General features: G+C 35.3%; 1 protein-coding gene across 3 annotated transcripts in view; it reads right to left on the bottom strand.

Annotated features, from left to right (window-relative positions):
• TPR (translocated promoter region, nuclear basket protein) overlaps nucleotides 1–18,698 on the bottom strand; it is a 44,740-nt gene that overhangs the window by 24,210 nt on the left and 1,832 nt on the right. For all 3 annotated transcript variants that reach the window (XM_052665661.1, XM_052665659.1, XM_052665660.1), the window contains exons 3-26: nucleotides 18,330–18,403; nucleotides 16,463–16,559; nucleotides 15,962–16,065; nucleotides 15,208–15,372; nucleotides 14,388–14,480; nucleotides 14,198–14,278; nucleotides 13,003–13,090; nucleotides 12,372–12,512; nucleotides 11,498–11,589; nucleotides 10,465–10,662; nucleotides 9,808–9,915; nucleotides 9,056–9,282; nucleotides 7,549–7,712; nucleotides 7,077–7,216; nucleotides 6,815–6,963; nucleotides 6,310–6,472; nucleotides 5,751–5,885; nucleotides 4,903–5,043; nucleotides 4,596–4,764; nucleotides 3,933–4,099; nucleotides 2,421–2,573; nucleotides 1,612–1,728; nucleotides 598–801; nucleotides 330–514 (exon numbers count right to left, since the gene is read on the bottom strand). In XM_052665661.1, the coding sequence (XP_052521621.1) occupies nucleotides 330–514; nucleotides 598–801; nucleotides 1,612–1,728; nucleotides 2,421–2,573; nucleotides 3,933–4,099; nucleotides 4,596–4,764; nucleotides 4,903–5,043; nucleotides 5,751–5,885; nucleotides 6,310–6,472; nucleotides 6,815–6,963; nucleotides 7,077–7,216; nucleotides 7,549–7,712; nucleotides 9,056–9,282; nucleotides 9,808–9,915; nucleotides 10,465–10,662; nucleotides 11,498–11,589; nucleotides 12,372–12,512; nucleotides 13,003–13,090; nucleotides 14,198–14,278; nucleotides 14,388–14,480; nucleotides 15,208–15,372; nucleotides 15,962–16,065; nucleotides 16,463–16,559; nucleotides 18,330–18,403 (3,355 nt within the window). The remainder of the gene's footprint in view (nucleotides 1–329; nucleotides 515–597; nucleotides 802–1,611; nucleotides 1,729–2,420; nucleotides 2,574–3,932; nucleotides 4,100–4,595; nucleotides 4,765–4,902; nucleotides 5,044–5,750; nucleotides 5,886–6,309; nucleotides 6,473–6,814; nucleotides 6,964–7,076; nucleotides 7,217–7,548; nucleotides 7,713–9,055; nucleotides 9,283–9,807; nucleotides 9,916–10,464; nucleotides 10,663–11,497; nucleotides 11,590–12,371; nucleotides 12,513–13,002; nucleotides 13,091–14,197; nucleotides 14,279–14,387; nucleotides 14,481–15,207; nucleotides 15,373–15,961; nucleotides 16,066–16,462; nucleotides 16,560–18,329; nucleotides 18,404–18,698) is intronic.

Raw genomic sequence — 18,698 nt, 5'->3', positions numbered from 1 at the left:
TAAAGATGAAAATTTGAGACAAAAACCACAGAAAAATTAGATTTAAAAAAAAAAAAAAAAAAAAAAAAAAGAAAATCTCTATGAAACTTTCCTGCCAGTCACATATTGTAAAATCTACCTTAGCTTCCTGTTAAAACTGACTTTGCTGTTTTTCTAGGAGTAGAAAGAAATTCTCTTTACTATTTACTGATATAGGACAATCATCTCCTACCTACTAAAAACATAGTTAAGTTTTATACATTGTCTCTCAAATATGAAGTAAAACTGAACTATTTATTTGGGAAATTGGATTAAAACCAGCAACAGAAGGAGCTCAGAGCTGAATTTACCTAAGAATTTCTAAAATTTGTTCCTGAGATTTCCCTTCCTCATTGAGAGAAACATTTAATGCAGCTGGCATAGCTTCTTTCATAGAGGTCACCATCTTGTCACTCAGACTTTCCAGTTGCTCATGTAATAATCGATTTTGTTTTTCTAAATCTTCACAGCGGGATGCAAGTGTTGAAGCTTCATCCTACAACAAAATTATTCAGTAATTTAAAGTTCATGTAGACTAGCAACTGATAACACCTACTGCAACCATAAAAACAATCATACCTTCATCATTCTTTCCCTCTCTTCCCAGGAGGCTTTGCATTCTAGCAACGTAGACTCAGCTTTCTGTGCAGCTTCCTCAAGCTGCTGCTTTACTGCTGTATTCTTGGCAACTTGTTCTTTAATAGCCTGTAATGCCTCAACATCAGCAGCATGAAGCATTAATTCCCGTTCATATTTATTCTGAGCTTCAGAAGCCATTTTTGCCTGAAGAAAACAATTACAGATTCTGTTACCTTTTATGTTGTGCTTGATACTACCTGGAGATTCTCAAATGCTGGACAAAATTAGTGAATGCGGATCAAAAACAAAACCACTGACCAAAACCTTTCATCATTCTTAAGTGTAGAAGATATTGACACTTTTAGAAATTATTGAAATTAATTGAAGAAATTATTCTTTTTAAAAAGTTAGAAAGTGTAATCATTTCTTTTGACAGGGTCGGTGGAAGAAACACTTTCTGTAGATAATCTACAGTCAATGCTCTTGCTGTAGATTCTGCACAGATGAGACATGGAAATTTTTATAAAAACATCTGCCAATTATTTCTGCATGTGAATGGGAAAGATATATAGTACATGAGGGTAAAAAGCTAAGGACAGCCTGCAGTTGTAACATTAGGTTAAAAAAAAAAAAAAAAAAAAAAGGAAGACTGTCTAATAAATTTTGGGGCTGGATTAAACAACAGCTAACCTTATCACATGCTGCTAATATATTTTTTACCTAATGAAGCAAACCTTGGAATTCATTGCTTTTTTTAATGACAAAAACTGTGCTTGCAGCATCACTTTATCTCAAAGTCAGTTTAATTTACAAACGTTTGATAATGTAAAACAGTGATGCATTAAGAAGGCAGATTCATAAAACAGATAAAATGCTCTTACAGTTGTTTTCATTTTCTCTAATACGATTGGCAGGATAACCTTGAAAAATGCCCTGAGTTCAAGAGAAAAACAATGAAAAACTAACATTAATTTTACTACGTTTGGCTAAAACAGGCAAATACAACAAACATACTTGTTCCTGACAGTCACGTCTGGCTTGCTGTTCATTACTTAGAGCTGCGCTGGCTCTCTGAAGGGCCTCCTGAACTTCTGATTGCAAAGCTGACAGGCTCTTCTTTAGTTCTGATAGCTACAGTGATGAATGAGGGAAGGAAAAAAAAAATAAAAAAAAAAAATCAAACACAAACAAAAAATCAAATAAAAATTTAAAGACTAACTGACAAAGTATTTAACTAAGTATTGAATGCAGCTTTGACTGTAGGCAGTTGTGAATAAATTAAAGCTGAAGCATAATTATTCTATAACAGTTAAAACATAAAAAGAAACACTCCCTCATCTTTGTCTTACAAACATTCAAAGTTCTTTCTCAGGTAAAAAATAATACTGTTCTTTCAGAGTCTGGTTTCAATGCAGTACTAACTGCATTCATGATGTTTCTTTCCAGTCCAGTTAGAGCCCAAATAAGATACAAATAGAGACAAAGGTTACTCTAGTTTTAGGATACATGCATCCTACTGCTTTGGTTCATGTTCCAAAACACATTACACAAAACCTTTCTCAAAGGCTTGCTCACATTTTACTGTAACTAGTGCTTAGAGTTCAAGAGGATGGTAGTCCATTTAAAGCTGTCACTATCCCAATGAAGTGATAAACTTCATGTTTGGAAACCTCTCAAATTTAGTTAGACTTCAGTATATCCTAGGAGATTTAGTTTTGGGCACTACTACAATGCACTGCTCCTACAGAAGGAGGGAATCAAGTAAAAACTCATTCTTGAGGACAATGCAAGAGAGCCTAAGAGAGGTGGTATTTGATGTGTACCTGTTGTTCCATATTCTCCACTGCTTTACGCTTTTCCTCTTGAAGTTCCTGCTTTTCTTTTTCTGACTCCATCAACTTCTTTTCCAGCTGTGCTTGATACTCTGAAGACTCCTTCAGACGAGCTTCAACTGTTGCACGAACTTCTTCTGTCACCTTTCATCAAAGCTCATAATTAGATATAGATACGTTTGGGTTTTTTTTTTGTTCGTTTGTTTTGTTGTTTTTTTTTTTTTTTCTTTAAATATGGCACTTTGATTTTAGTAATATTTAGTAATACAGAAGGTATTCTCAACATCTCATTTAGTACATCACTGAAGATGCTGAAACTAAAAAATAGCACTGAAAAAATTTTATTTTTTCAAAACTACAATACATAGAATCATAGAATATCTTGGATTGGAAGAGACCATAGAGATCATCTTGTTCCAACCCTCTTCTTCGGGCAAGGTTGCCTTCCACTAGATCAGATTGCTCAGGGCCCTGATTCAACCTGGGCTTAAATGCCCTCAGGGATGGGGCATCCATAATTTCTCTGGGCAACCTTTTCCAGTGCCTCACCACTCTCCGAGTAAAGAATTTCTGCCTAATATCTAACCTAAATTTCCTTTGTCTTAGTTTAAAAGCCATCCCCCCCCTTTTTCCTATCACTAGGCCATGTAAAAAGCTGGTCTCCCTCCTGCTTAACAGATCCCTTTAAGTATTGAAAGCACACAATAAAGTCTTCTCAGAACCTTCTCTTCTCCAAGCTAGAAGTACACCTAAGATACGGTTTAGATGACTACATTCAGACATGCATCAAGATTTTTTTTATTTTTATTTTTTTAAAACACACTAAACCTGGAACACTCATAAGGCAAATCAAGCCACAATTAAGATTAAGTTTTACAGTAACAGAAGACAGATCACAGATCAGAAGAGAACTGGATACTAGAAAAACACACCATCTTATGAAGCTGTAACTTCACTAGAAAATGAGTGTCCTACTTCCCCGATCTTATTTTGATATGCTGAACATCTTGCAAGAAGATCACCTCGTCCACCATTAAAATGGTCAAGTATTTCACAGAAGGGAGAGTTGTTATAAAGCTCTTCCCGTGAACACATCAAGAATGTTCTTCAGAATCACTGAAGATTATTATTTAGCTAAAGAAGGTATGGATTTAACTGCTTTGACTGAGAGATAATATTTTTAGAACAATGATCACAGTGTTATAGGGAGAATTTTTGGAAGAATTTCCTCTTTTGAAGGAAGTATAAAGCTAAGTCAAACTTACAATTCAACATTTTAAAAATATGTTGCAAGACATTTAATATTTCCTTCATTATAAGTATTTTTAATCAAGTTGTGTAAAGTCTGATCTAACTACATTATTTTACAGTGCTAAAACTAAACTACCCTGAGGTGCTTTCTAATTCCTCCCATAAATCTACAGAACACAGTACAAACAAAAAGTAAAATCTTCCATTATATTTCTCGTTTTGCTTTAATAGTGTTAGATGCTAACTACTTACTTGTTTTTCCTTATTAAGAGATTCCTCTAGACTAAGAACCATGGCTCTGTACTGGTCCACATTGCTAGAACTAGTCTTGAGTCTTTCTCTTAGGTCATTGACTTGTTCATCAGCTTGTCTTAGTCGACTTACAAGATCATCCACATCTTCACTTGTACCAGGCTGACCTATAACATCAGGAGATATTCATTAACTGTGAAAGTCTACTTCAGCTTTTTAGACAGCTGCTCCATTTAAAAACTGACATTTTTTGAGGATAACTGGGAGAAAAATTAGAAGAAAATAAAATCACCCTCATAAAGCATCCCTAAAGAAAGTTGTTATTTATAAACAAAAGAATGGCTTACAACAAACTGCTGATTCACAAAAAATTGGCTACTTAAAAACAGATACTTTAAAGATGTAAAAGCCCTGAAATAAAAATAAAAGCGATTCTTCGTTTAGTTTGGTTTTACTTTTTTCCATTTTTAAAATCTGCTGGACATTGATTTTACTTTAAAAACTCATCCTGGTTATCTTTCACTCAAATTTGTGGTTGCAAAAATGAAGTGATTTATTATTTACTATATTTCCTCCTTAATTCTAAATTGTAATGAATCTTACCATTCTGCACATAATAGTGTTTAAAATAAAGAGAAATTCAATGTAGGAAAACATCTTTACCTTTCCCTGGAGCCCTCTGTGATGATTGAGATGCTAGCTGAGCCTCTGTATTATTAAGCTGTTGTTTCAACACTGTAGTTTCTTTCTGGGCATTCTTCAAAAGCTCCTTCGTGTGAACATGACGGTTTGTCTCAGTCTCTAGCTGCCTCTTAAGATCCAGGATGTGAACCTGAACACACAGCAGGAAGTTCCAATACACCTGAGCTCCTAAATTTCACATCTGAAAATCCACTGCAAGCTGGCAGAAGCCATTCATTCAACTCTTGCTTTATTTTCACTAAGGCAAGTTTAGCATAGTTATATTTACCTCCTGATTTTTGGTAAGAGCATGTCTTTGTTCCACCTCGTTTTCTAGTTTCTTCTTTAGCTGAGATATCTCACGCTCCAGCTTTTCTACCTGATTATTGAGCCTTTGTTTTGTTTCCGTCTCAGACCTCTCCAGTATTCCCTGATAAAAGAACATAATGCAGTATGCTTACAACATATTTCAATAATTTTCTTCGGAATTATTGCATCACTTCATAATGGTTTATTGTCATAACACTTCTAACCACACTAATTACTAAGTGGAGCAATAATTATACATGAAACAGCAGTTAAGACTTAGACTTAGTTTTGAAATATTCTTTAATAATACGATACAACAAGTATTATTAGGAGAAAACCCATTACTCAAGTGGTCTAATACTGGGATTAAAAAAACAAAAAGCCTTCTACAAAAGTTGAATATGACAAAATGTGCAACCTTACATATTTATGTTGCAAAAGTAAGTTTACCTTAAAAACTGAAAAAAATAGTCTATTCTCCTATTGCTTTAAGGCATACTTTATTAAGGCAAGCATTGGTAAATTTTACTATTATAAAAATACACAACCTTTTTTTTCCTTTTTCTTTGTTTCACAGTTTGTCTCCACCTTAAAGCAAAAACCCTGTTCATCATTTCAAAACTCTCTATTATCTACACAGGCAAAATCTTAAATGCAAGACAGGAATTAAAAAGATCTTAAAGAAGTTGCTCAAATAATTTATGTTTAGTGTCAACTTGTAACAAACAAACAATCCTCTTTCAGACCCTATTCTATGACTCAGGAAGTCAATTTCAATTGACATTTACCGAAGACTGACAGATATTTACCATGAGTAACATTCCATACCTGAATAGTTCGCAAATTAGTAAGTAGCAAGTTCTGTCCTCTTTGTTCAACCAGTAGAGACTCACGTTGCTGAGTCAAACGCACATCCGACATTTTCAAGATATCTTTCTCCTTTTTTAGATTTTCTGCTCTCACCTTTAAGATAGCAAACAATACAAATTTTGTTATCTGTCCCAAATCTGGTCTTTATTTTTTACTTCAGATAGTACTAGCATGGTCACTTAATACTACTGCAGCAAGCTTTTGATTTAAAACTACAGGGTATAAATCAAGGCCAAGAACAGTAATAACATAACTGCTTCATTTATCACATTCTATTTACTATGTAAATACGGGTACTGAAACACCTTGGATAACTTATTCCATCTTTACTCAGTACTTGAGATATTTTCTGTGAAGTTGCAAACAAACACCATTAGATTCAAAAACACACAAGTATACATACTACGAATACAGTAGTTGACATTTAAAACTATCACACATCCAATTTTAACAACTTCTAAGAAAAATTCTAGCACTAACTTGGGATACGTGAAGCCTCATCCATTGTAGTACTCACCTCTGCCACTGCCAGTTTTTCATTAGCTCCTCTCAGGTCTTGAGTCATAGTGTTAATGATCTGTTCTTGCTTCTGAGTTGTTGCTGTGAGTTTCTGGGTTCTTTCATGTAGAGATGTTATTTCTCGACGATAGCCTTCAACATTATCTTGCAGCATTTCATAACTTCACAGAGAACAACATAGCAAAGAATGTTTGCCATCATACTTTTTTTTTCTTTTCTTTTTAAATTTAAACATAAGATGTGTAAGTACACAGACGTATATTTCATGTTGATATGCACTGGTTTTCAGATAGCCTCATATATCCTGTACTTAACTACGGTGTATATTCTCAACCCCACCCTTATGATATTGTGTTGGTTTTTTTTTTTTTTTTTTTTTAACAAAATAGACAATGCTGATACTTAACTGGTAATTCTTCCCAAGCAACCTATATCAAGCAGTCCATGTGATTCTTCTGATAAGAGCACATACATAATGTAACACAATTAAATTGCCAGTTTACCGTTTGGAGGCAAACTCCAGCTGTGTGGATATCTTTGCATTTTGTGACCTCAATTCTGTGACTTGCTCCTGAAGCTTTTCATTTTGTTCATTCAGCAACTTGTCATTCTCTGCTTTCTCTTTTTTATAGTTCTCAAAAACTTCCTGCAACTGCATCAAAGAACAGACATCAATGTGCTTAGAAAAGTGAAAAAAAAAAAACAAACCAAAAACAACACCACAATAACAGCTTTGTGCAGTGTTTTCTGAAAAAAAAATAATACCTGCTTAAGTGCAGCTTTAGCCTCCGCAGTCTCCACCGACTCACTCATTGACGCTGCAGCTGGAGTTGACATGGCTTGAGGTATACTTGAGCGCTTTGGAGTAGATGTAAGAGAAATCTCTTCTGGCAAGATACCAGATGCTAGAAAAAAATAAATTTTAAAGGTGACAACTGAATGAAGGCTTTGCAAAGCAGAAAATCATATAACCTAAGAACAGTACTATGTTGCTAGGAAAGTCGTGTGTTTTCCTAAGCAAGTGACTGACTGCCCATTCTTTACACCTACAGTATTCTACTACATCACATATGTAGTCACCACTACAGGCGAGTCATTACGTGGAAGTTATTACACTACAGAAATAGAATCATGTGTCCAAATGCAAGTGGAATAGGAAATTAACAGAAATTACTAGTCTCATTTTAGCATCACCCCTGGAAGCTTGTAACAATTGGCACAGAAGCACAGAACTGACCTTGCAAAGGAATGACAGCTCCCGTGGTCTGTGCCAACAATATGCGAAACATGTCACGCTGACGAACGATAGACTCAACAAGCTGCAACTGATGATGACGTGACTCACGCAGTTTTTCTAGCTCATTGAGAGCTTCATCAAGTTGACTTTGAAGCTCAGAAATTCTGAAACCAAGACCAGTTGTTTTTAGTAATATAACAACAAGGCTTACCAAGGTTACACACTTCTCAGATTCTGTGACAAGTCTTCCAGAGTACACGTTACCTTTGAAAGCTAAGCATCACTGAGATGTTTCAGAAAACATATGGGAAAAATGGCATAAGGTCTTGATTTTTGTAGATGACTGAAAGACAGTAGGCGTCCCCTTTCATGAAAGGCAGAATAGAGGTAATTCTGTTCACGTGAGTAACTTTGAACAGCAGCATTAACAGAAAATCGTGCTGAGACTGTTTAATATAGAATCACATTATTTATGAGCTTTATAGCTCATATGCTTTTCTTTTTTCCTCAGCACAAATGAAAACTTAATCCTCTTTGAATAACATCTATGCGTGGAATTGCATTTAGTGGAGGACTGACAATCATTTTTCTTGAATGTCACAAGTTTAAAAGATTTTCACACAGACTACTCCTATTTTATGATAGGCTGTCATTTCACTGTGTATTCTCAGACCTGTGTATCTATGAAAAAAAAAATGTTTAGGAAGAATGTTTGAAGAAAAATTATTTTCATTAGTCAAATAAACAATGTTGAAGGGGGAATGATGAGACATAAAGCGATACAGCAATATGGCATCTGCTTAATAACAATTGCCCTTATATATTACTGTCCTAGTTTCAGCTGAGACAGTATAGATTTCTCCTTCACTATGCCTGGTACAAGGCTGTATTTTGGCTTCAGGAGAAAAACAATGTTGATAACACACCAATGTTTCAGTTGTTGCTAAGCAGTGCTGCACAGAGCCAAGGACATTCTGCTTTTCAGCTATTTCCCCAGCCCCCCACAGGTGGGGCACTGAGAACACAAGGAGCTGGGAGGGGACAGAACCTGGACAGCTGCCCTAACCTGGCCAAAGGGATATTCCATCCCATATGACATAGTGCAAAAAAACGAAGAACTGGAAAACAGTGAGGAGTTGGCAAGGGGGGGCAGTAACTGCTTGTACATCACTTGTTCTGTGTGTTTGTGTGTGTGATTATCGTAACTATTAATCTTTTACCCACTTCCTTTTCTGTCTTAGTAAATAGTTGTTAATCTCAACTCTTAAGTTCCACTTTTTTTTCTCCCCTTTCAGTTCTCTCCCTCATCCCCCTGGGAGCGGGGATGAGCAAAGAGCTGTGTGGTGCTGAGCTCCCTCTCCCAGGTTAAACCACAATTATGGAGTTGCTCATGAGCATATATTAACTTATATACACATACTCAGTAAGAACAAAAAAGTGAACAGTTTGCAGGTAATTCCGTTACTACACAGTATGAACACTTCAATAGAAAGAACAAATTATTTACTTGGATGATGTTGTTTCTTGCTCTTCTTTTTCTCTAGCCTCTCCCAGCTCCCTAAGAGCCACCAGGAGACGCTGATTCTGCTGCTGAAGTTCTTCAATGTTTCTGTAAGACACCAGATGTTGAGATATTACTTCGGAAGAGCTACTGATGTCAGCAGAGCTCACTTCTTCATCACGAATCACATGATTGCCTCTAGCTTCTTCAAGTTCCATTAACAGCACACGAATCTGAAAGAGAACAATCTAGCATAAGACTTGCACATAGTATTAAAAGTTCATTCAGAAAAAAAAAAACAGTATTACAAAATAATTTCAAGTATTTTCTTTTTCCTACAACACAAGAACTGTTACAATAAACACATCCTTGTGAGGCAAATGCATTATTAAAAAGACAGATTGGCAGAATGAAAACCACATCAAAATCAGAAGTAGATATTTCTGGTGTTCAATTCCTGAAACCTACCACTGGGCTTTCCAATAAAACAAAAAACAAATTATACTTTAGTTTTCCAGACAGATGTTGAACGGTATTACTCTAAAGATGCCTCTCCTCTATCCATAAACTTAATCCAGTTCTGTAAGCAGAAATGTAAATATCATATTATCTCAGGGAAATGCTATTAATAATTCTTATGACAGCCCAAGAACGAGCATAGCTGAACACAGCTTTCAAGTAGATTTAGAAAAACAGCACTATATTACTAAACAAACTGTAAACAGCACATTTTAAAACTACAGCAGCATTTGTTCTACCTGCTGTGAGAGGTCTTTCACTTGTATTTCCAGTCTCTGGTTTTCTCTTTCAAGCACAGAGGTCTGCTTATTGGCTTTATCAGCATCCTCCTGCAATCTCTGGATTTCCTGCAGTTAAAAAAATATGTAGTAATTCATTCAAGAAAATTCTTTTTTTTTTTTTTTTTTTTGGAGAGAGAGAGAAATACGATGTCAATTACTGAGGTATGCACTGTGAATTAAATATGCATAAGAGATTTTTACTAATCTTGCTTACTTCAAGACTAACCAGCAGCTTTACTTTTTCAATTAAAATCAAGCTTTATTTCCTCAAGTTAAAAGGTTAAACCTCATGTACTTAGGAATCAGAAGCCACGATGTATAATGCTTCATTAGAGTGTGCATTAATAGAAACACTGAAGTCTATATTCTTTTTCCACCACAAAAATCACATCTAAAGGCTAACTTCAAAGTAATAAAAATGTTGTTTCTGTAAAACACAATGTAATTCTGTAAAAGCTCGATAGTTCTCAAGCTGAAGTTCAATGGGCATTTCCCCTGCAGGAACAGTTGAACAAAAGACCCTATTTATACATATTTTAGCAGTCTTTGGAATTAAAAACATCAAAATCTTCTTTTTTTTCATATTTTTTGTGCTTCTTTTCCTTTTATACTAACCTTCATAGCTTGCTCAAGCTTTGCAGATAGACTAGCAACAGCTTTTTGGGAACGCTCAAATTCCTCACGCTGACGTTTCAGAATTGGTGCTTTGGCTTCAACCTCCTGCACTATTTCATCCAAATATTTATTGATTCTCTTATTCTCCAGCTTTTCCAAAAGCAACTGATCCTGAGTTTCTACATATGCATTGTAGAGCTGCAACAAAAGATTTTTATTTATTTATTTTTACAGACAAATCTGGCCAGATGTATCAAAGAACCACTGGTAATTACACAATTGGTATCTTAGAGCACTGTAGGTTTATACAGTGGTAACCAAATTAATTCAAAGGAACCAGACTGACTTAAAAAGAAAAAAAAAAGTTCTTATAACTCACACCATGGCAGAGCAGTTCAGAAATGCAAACTGTTACAGTGCAACTGTATGCAATTAAAGAATTCCACGTAGAAGTGACAAACCTTAAGAAAACTTAAGATAATAGAAATATAAAATGTAGTATCACAACAGAAAATAGCAAGCATGGAATATAATTTTATGACTGAACAGAATGACCAAAACAAAAAGAACACATTTCCATAGACAGATGGAAAAAAATCTACACGTTCATGTATCATTACATTCATTTTTTCCTTCAAGTATAAGCCAACCCCACAGCAGAAAAAAATACCTAAATTATGCAAATATGTATCAACAAAGAAAACGTCCTGTCAAAAATACAGAAAATAAGCTGTGGGCACATACACAAAAAATCCAGGAATACAAAAAAAAAAAAAAAAAAAAAAAAAAAAAAGACACAAAACCAAAACTTCTGTATGTTTTAATATACTAAGTTGAATCTAAAACGTATATTGCATAAACACGTCAATATTATAGCTAGTCAAGCCTGCCTGAAACACAACATTTTGTTTACTTTAGTTGGGAATTGTACCAGTTCTCAGCCAGTGAATGAAAATCTACACTCCTCCATTACTAGTATCTCTCTGCTGGCTTTTCAAGGGCCTTGAAACTTGGCAAATTTCTTCTCACTTACCTCCGTTAATTTCATTCCAGGTTTTACTACTTTAGCGACTGCTGCAGCAGTGGGAGACATGGCTGCCAGTTCCTCCTCAGACAATATGGCTCCTGAACACATAATACCACCAATTAGCCAAAAAAAAAAAAAAAAAAAAAAAAAAAAGGAGCAATAATACCATTATAAATATTCTTTATTAAAAATAAAGAATGTTCTCATATACCTTTGTACTTTACAACTAGTGTATTCTAAATAATTATATTTTAAGTTCTTAACTGGTGGAAATGTTTTCTCTAGGTATACGTTGCAAGTGATTTATATACTTTGTATTCTTTATTGCACATCATCAGGCCCTTCAACCATTTTAATTTGAAATTATGAACAGCTTTTGCAGAGGATTTGTTGACATTCCTTACAGAGATAACAAATGTACTTGATGCCTCTGTTCCCTCTTGGACTGTTCTCTTGCCTCCACAAACTTCCTACAGGTACTGAATGAACAGGCTCTTCTTTTCAAAAACAAACAAACAAAACAACAAAAAACTAGAGCAATTATGAGCAAGATTTAGCAGTAAATAGAAATTTAAGGACAGATTTCTTTGTTAGAAGTCTACCATTCTTGCTATAGTCACCATAAAACCATTAACAGTAGGATGGATTCAGCATTAGAGAAATTTTCCTCTACTTTTTATATGAAAAGATATATCAGATTAACAGAGGAACTTGAAAAAAAAATGTATTTCTCTAGTGGGGAAAAACACCTACCTACATACACATTACATATGAATTATTGCATTCCCTATATACATGCAGCATTACTAATTTCATGGAAAACTGGTAAGGATAAAATGTCTGAGACTCTACGCATTTTAGTTCCTAATGTCACTCCTACCTTTACGTTTTGTTGCTGACAGTAGATCGTTAGCATTCTCCAGTTCCTTTTCCAGCTTACTTATCTTCTCTCTCAATTCTTTTTCCATTACAGCTTTTGCCTCTTCCAACTCAGCCAAATGCTCTTGGGTTGCTTTATTAGCTAAAATTGAAAGGCAATTTTCATTTTTTCCCCCCCACACTTAGAACAATCTAAGTTGACATATGAACTTTAAACTCCACTTTACAGAGCTTGCAGAAGCTCATGCTTATAAGAACACCCAGTATAATGACAGAAACAAGAACTGCTGCCTATCACCTTCGCATAGAAGAGAGATAAAATGAGAACTGCCCTTTTATCAATGAAATCCAAACCGAGAAATAAAATGGAAAAGAAAAGCTGCAAAATTAGGTCCTCTCCTCAACATTCAAAATAAAATTTCATGTGTATCTGAGGATTCCCTCGTACACACAGACCTCCAAGGAAATTAAAATAGACACATAAAATGTTTGTTACAAAATGTAGTGTTTCCTCCATCCCCAAATCCTAAGGATCATCCCTTCATAAATGCTCAACTTAGTTATAAAGCTTATCAACTTAGTTATAAAGAGGTTGTTAGGTTCTGTTCCTCCACTTCTCATTCAAAGCTTACCTTCACCTGCTTCCTTTAGAAGCTTGTGCAGCTCTTCTACCGCACCTGTTAGTTCATTGCTCTTTGCCTCTGAGTCATCAGCAGCACTCTAAATAAAAGCATTTCGTGTAACTTTTTACTATGTAGTAAGAGCATCTATCTTCATAATAAAGTTCAAACAGACCAAAACTATAGAGATTTTGAGTAAAATAGTAGGAGATTCACCTAAGCTGGACAACTCTGTTTCCACACGGATTAAATCTCAATTGATGCAAGCCACTTACCTGAAAATAAGACACATCAGACACCAATATGCTACGACAAAGCTAACTAATGTTGGCATGCCCTTTAGCTGCTTTATAGGTGGTAATAGCTTTTTATTTATTGAAGAAAAGGAACAGTTATAAGAAATTTTGAGTATTCAAATTTGATCTCCTTAAGAATTTGAGATTCAAAATATTATATACACAGTTTGTGTTTCTTTGTTTTCAGTTAAAGATTTCAGAAGTACAAGACTGTACAATGCTTCGGCAGGGGTAACATCATCTATGATCTGACCAGACAAAATACTCATGCAGAAATTATACGTTCTATTGCACTTAATGCTAGGTATGTAACTATCAATGCATGAAAACTCACAAAACAGGATTACTTAATCCGTGAAATCAGCAGATAAACGGAGGACCAGTCAGCTGGCTCTTTCAGCTGTCTTAACACACTACAGAATATTTTTCACTCTCAGCTGACAAAACAATCAACACAAATTCTTGCTTAGATGGCTGCTTATTTGACACTGTGTAACATCCAGCTGCCTGAACCACATCACTGGTATTTGTGCTGTTCGTTGCAGTAAACTTCAAATAGCCAAACCTAAAACACCTCCATAGTCAACCTCTACGTAAGAAGCTTTAACTGTCAATACAACATCATAAAATACAACTCATATGATACAATATGAAGCACTAAATCAGTAAGCATAAAATTACTGTTTTAAGCAGTTTTGATTAAACTGCAAACAACTGCAAACAACTTAAGATTACAAATGTCACCTAAAACAGGACATTTTACAATATTTTGTAATGTAAGATAGCCTTTCTCAAATCCACCACTTCATGGGGGGAGAAAAGCAACCAGCCAACCAGTGTGCAATGTTCTTAAACCTAAAACTCAGCCCCAAGTAATGCTAACAACATGTACTGCTGACTTATCAGCTTACCTTATACAAATTAGATAATTTGATGTGGGCATTCAGCTCATTGTGGAATCTTTCCTCCATACCAGCTTGTTGTTCTTTTGCCTAGTAAAGAAGAGCCAGGGTGTGGAGCAATTCACCATTAATTTCACACATTTTTTATTTTGTAGAATCAACTGTAATGCTGTTATACATGCACTTCAAGCTGCCCTACCTCCTTCAGTTTATTCAAAAGGTCTTCCACATGTTTCTGAAGATTTTCATTAGACTGTTTTAAGCTGTTTACCTGTTCTTCCATCCGGGAAACCTGTCAAACAGTAAATGAGAGTATCGTGTATAGATTTGTCATTATATCATACAAATTAGTAACTTATTTTAGAAAATACCATCTGTCTTTCACTTAAAATCAAACAAAGATACCAGAAAGAGCATTAGTTTACATTTCTAATGGGCTCTCATATATTCAGCTAAATGAAATAGTGACAATCCTCAAACCGCTCATGTAACTTCATGAGCCTCAGAGGAGAAAAACAGTACAGAAAACCTGACCAACTGACACAGTTCAAACTACTTAAGTACCCAAACAGAAACTCAATAAAGCTGAACATTTTCAAAAAATATGATTTTGCCATGTATTTTGATTCCAGGAAAACAAACAAACAAAACAACACATCATTCCTTGCTCTTCCTCCCACCAAAAGTTAAAGCAGATTCTTCTGCTTCTTACACAATTGAGAATTATATTCCCATGCATTTTAATAGCATGATATCGTTATATCCTTTTGTTATCAGTGATGCCAAAAATCTCTAGCTTACCATTAAAATCTCTGACTCTGATTTTCAACACTCATATATTCCCTATATATTCCTTATAATTCACAAGTTAAACGAAAAACCTCTTTACTGCTGGCAGAAATTACACTTCTTTTTCTTATAATAGTTAATGAAGTATTTGTTTTCGTTTAATTCAGCTAATCAGGAAGTATAATTTGGAAAAAAGAAAAGAAAGGCGAAAGCACTCAATTTAAAAATACCTCCTCTTTCTTGTTCTCCAGATTACATTTAAGTTCTAAGATTTCACTGCCTTTCTCCCTGGCAATATGTAGAAGTTCATCTGTTTTGGCTTTCAACTCAGAGTTCAGCCAAGTGTTTTGACTCTGCAGCAGTTCTTTTTCTTGCTCCAACCTCTTCTCACGGTACTAAAAAGAGAAATGAAAACACAATTGTACTGGTTCCATAGAAAGAAAAGAAGTTAATAAAGCACTACAGAGTAGATGTAACAATGATTTATGGTAACCATAAATGAAGTTGTTGTATTGGCAATACTGACTTACAGGTCTCAGACTACTAAGAACCTCCCGACACACATTCCTCAACATTTATCGTAGTTTGGAACATTTAACTACATATTATCCTAATCAAAGCAATACATTAAGACATCAAAATTTTCCTCCTCTTCTCCTTTTACCAAACAATTGGTTCTCTCCTTTTTACCTGCTTTTGTGGATATGGAATCACTACTTTTCATTGGCAAAAGCAGCTACCACTGCCACGGCTGAAGCTGAGGCATGTTTATTTAACTTAATGTCTTTCCTTGTCTTCTATAAACACACTTGTCACCTCCAGCCGCAACCATCAGTTTTATAACAAAGTCATTAGTCATAGTAGCAGGAATAGCCTTGACCTACTTTTAACGTCAACAATGACAAAATGACCACATCACTTGTAAACAACCACTCACTGGTAGTTTTAGCCTTAACACGCGTTATGCACGGAAAAACCACTAACCTTCACAGTAACATCTGATGTTTGAAGTTCATCCAACTTCAGCTGCAGTTTCACTTTTTCTGTGTTTGCTTCTGTAAGCTTTTCATTTAAGCGTTTAACATCCTCTGTGGAAAGCAAAACCAATATTTGAAAAATGCTAATTGCAGAATTAACTGTAGAACTATCAGTTTTCATTACTGCCCAAATTCAAATAAGTTCTAAAGAATGAGGACAAATGACATATAAAGTATATAATTGTATACTGTAAAATGATATATTGTTTGATTTTTTTGTAAATGTAAAATCACATCATGTACATTTGTTATCAGACTGTTGCGAGACATTTTGTTTTTTCCAATTACCATAAAACTTTCTGCTTTGCTTCCTTTTGTCTAGTTTTCCAATCCATTTTCTGGAACTGCCTATACTAACTGGATATTCCATACTTGTAAAATTGCTCAGATAAGTCTTCTACTTAGAATAATTATGTGAACCAATTTGTTTATATATTCTTGGTTATACCATTCAAATGCTCAACTTCCTGAGATCGTCTTTCACTTGTTCGAACCAAATCTCTCTTTTCAGCTTCCAATTCTTCTTTTTCTCTACCTAAATGGCTCTGAAAAGATTAAAAAAAAGTAATAAAGAAATGTGATCAGCTTTCTATGAGAGATTAGTCACTATTTACATTTATCATCACAGAGAAGTGTGTTAAATGCTATCCCCTCCAATGTTAGCAAATGAAAACTGGGTAAGAGGCTTCTATGATGGACAACTGAATCAGTCTAAACTACATAACATGAAACTATGGCTGAGTCCAATGTTTCTGTCACACTGGGAACAAGTCAAACAACTGCAAGTTAACACATTTTTCTTCTAGTGCATAATAAATAACAGGTTTCAATTTTTATTTTTTTTCTCATAAATCATTCTGCTATTCATGTCCAACAGGACTTATGTCCTTAAACACAAAATGTCTAATATCAGACAGTAAAGCAGAGAAAGAAGCATCACACAACTTCCAACAGCAGCATAGGTAGAGTCCATGCCTTTGCCTTTTAACTGGGATATAGAGATCCAGACTCAGCCTGGAGAAGAGGAGGGTCAGGGGAGACCTCATTGCTCTCTGTAACTTCCTGAAGGGAGGTTGTAGTGAGCTGGGGGTCGGCCTCTTCTCTCGTGTCATTAGTGATAGGACCAGAGGGAATGGTTTCAAGCTACGGCAGGGGAGATTCAGGCTGGACATCAGGAAGTATTACTTCTCAGAAAGGGTGGTCAGGCACTGGAACGGACTGCCCAGGGAGGTGGTGGAGTCACCGACCCTGGGGGTGTTCAAGGAAAGGCTGGATGTTGTGTTGAGGGACATGGTTTAGTAGGAGCTATTGGGAATAGGTGAACGGTTGGACTGGGTGATCTTTTAGGTCTTTTCCAACCTTGGTGATTCTATGATTCTATGACTGCCACAGGATTATAGCTGTATGCAAACGAAGACTAGAATGGAAATTTTTGTACATAAAGCAGATGAAATCAACAAAAGGGCCAGTAGAAATACAAAAGAAACAACAAAAAGAACTGTCTAGAACAACATGTAATTATAACGTGCTTTGCAGGACAGCTTTGTTAGCTACAGAGTTCATTGAAACAGTTTTATTTCGTTAAACAAAAGATAACAGAGTAATCAAGGAATGAACACACATAAAAGAAAAAAACGGAACACGAACTGAATACCCTTGCATGATTTACAAGCCAAAGCATTGCCGTTGTCTTCTAAGGAAGTACTATGAACTACTTCAGCAAAGCTGAAGTACAGCCCTGCATGGAAACATCAGATAGCTCTTTCATGCTTGAAGAATTAGTATAACAATATTTTATCTTCCCGCTCCACAAATTAGTGATCTGCTGGATCAGTCATCCAATGTCACTCATCCTGCAATTCCTCATGACTTATGAGCATAATGCAAGGAAAAGTGTACCAGAGTAGGGGAAAGGATGGAGGAAAAACAGATCTCTAATTTGCAGCTCAGTGTTTGATAAGGAGTAATATAAAACACACCCTTGATTTCTGAGGTTCACTTTAAAGTCACTTTGGAACACTTTGGTAGGTTTCAGATGGGGTAAGAGCATACTCAAATTCAAATAAAAGGATCTACTCTGGCTTATGCTCGCCTGTAACTCAGTTTGCTAGAACATTAACTTCTTTAAAAAAAAAAAAAAAAAAAAAAAAAAGACATGCAGTTATCTTGCTCACACATCCACAAAGACATGTAAACATGTTTATCGATACACGTACTGGTACTAAACCAAATTTCAAGTTGGACTGTATGTGTTCTTTGCAGGATCAGACAGGTAAACTCAACTCTTTGTTTACTGTGTCTAGTTCTTCCAGTACCTGAATGGCTGCATTACGATCCTGAGCAGCTTCGAGCTCTTTGTTTTTCTCATTCAGCAACTTCAGCTGTTCATCTATTAGATAAAAACAAACAGTTGTGAGGCATCTGTAACAAAAATCCAGTAAATGGGATGGGAAGACAGTACTGTGACAAACTAAAACCATCATGGGGCCAGAGGCATTTATAGTGAAGAACAAAATGTAAATGACTCTAAAGCTATTACAGTTTTTTTCCCATTAAAATGGAAAATTTCACTAAAAGCAAAGTCTCTATTTGCAGAAATAATAAATGTATTTTATGAATTTTAACTCCTAGTGAAAACTTAAGACATTTCAATACAATATTGGACTAAAGAGTGACAACTTTGC

This window comes from Tympanuchus pallidicinctus, unplaced genomic scaffold (assembly GCF_026119805.1).
Source record: "Tympanuchus pallidicinctus isolate F22 unplaced genomic scaffold, pur_lepc_1.0 scaffold7, whole genome shotgun sequence".
NCBI lineage: Eukaryota > Metazoa > Chordata > Aves > Galliformes > Phasianidae > Tympanuchus > Tympanuchus pallidicinctus.
This window is presented reverse-complemented; position numbering and strand designations above follow the sequence as displayed.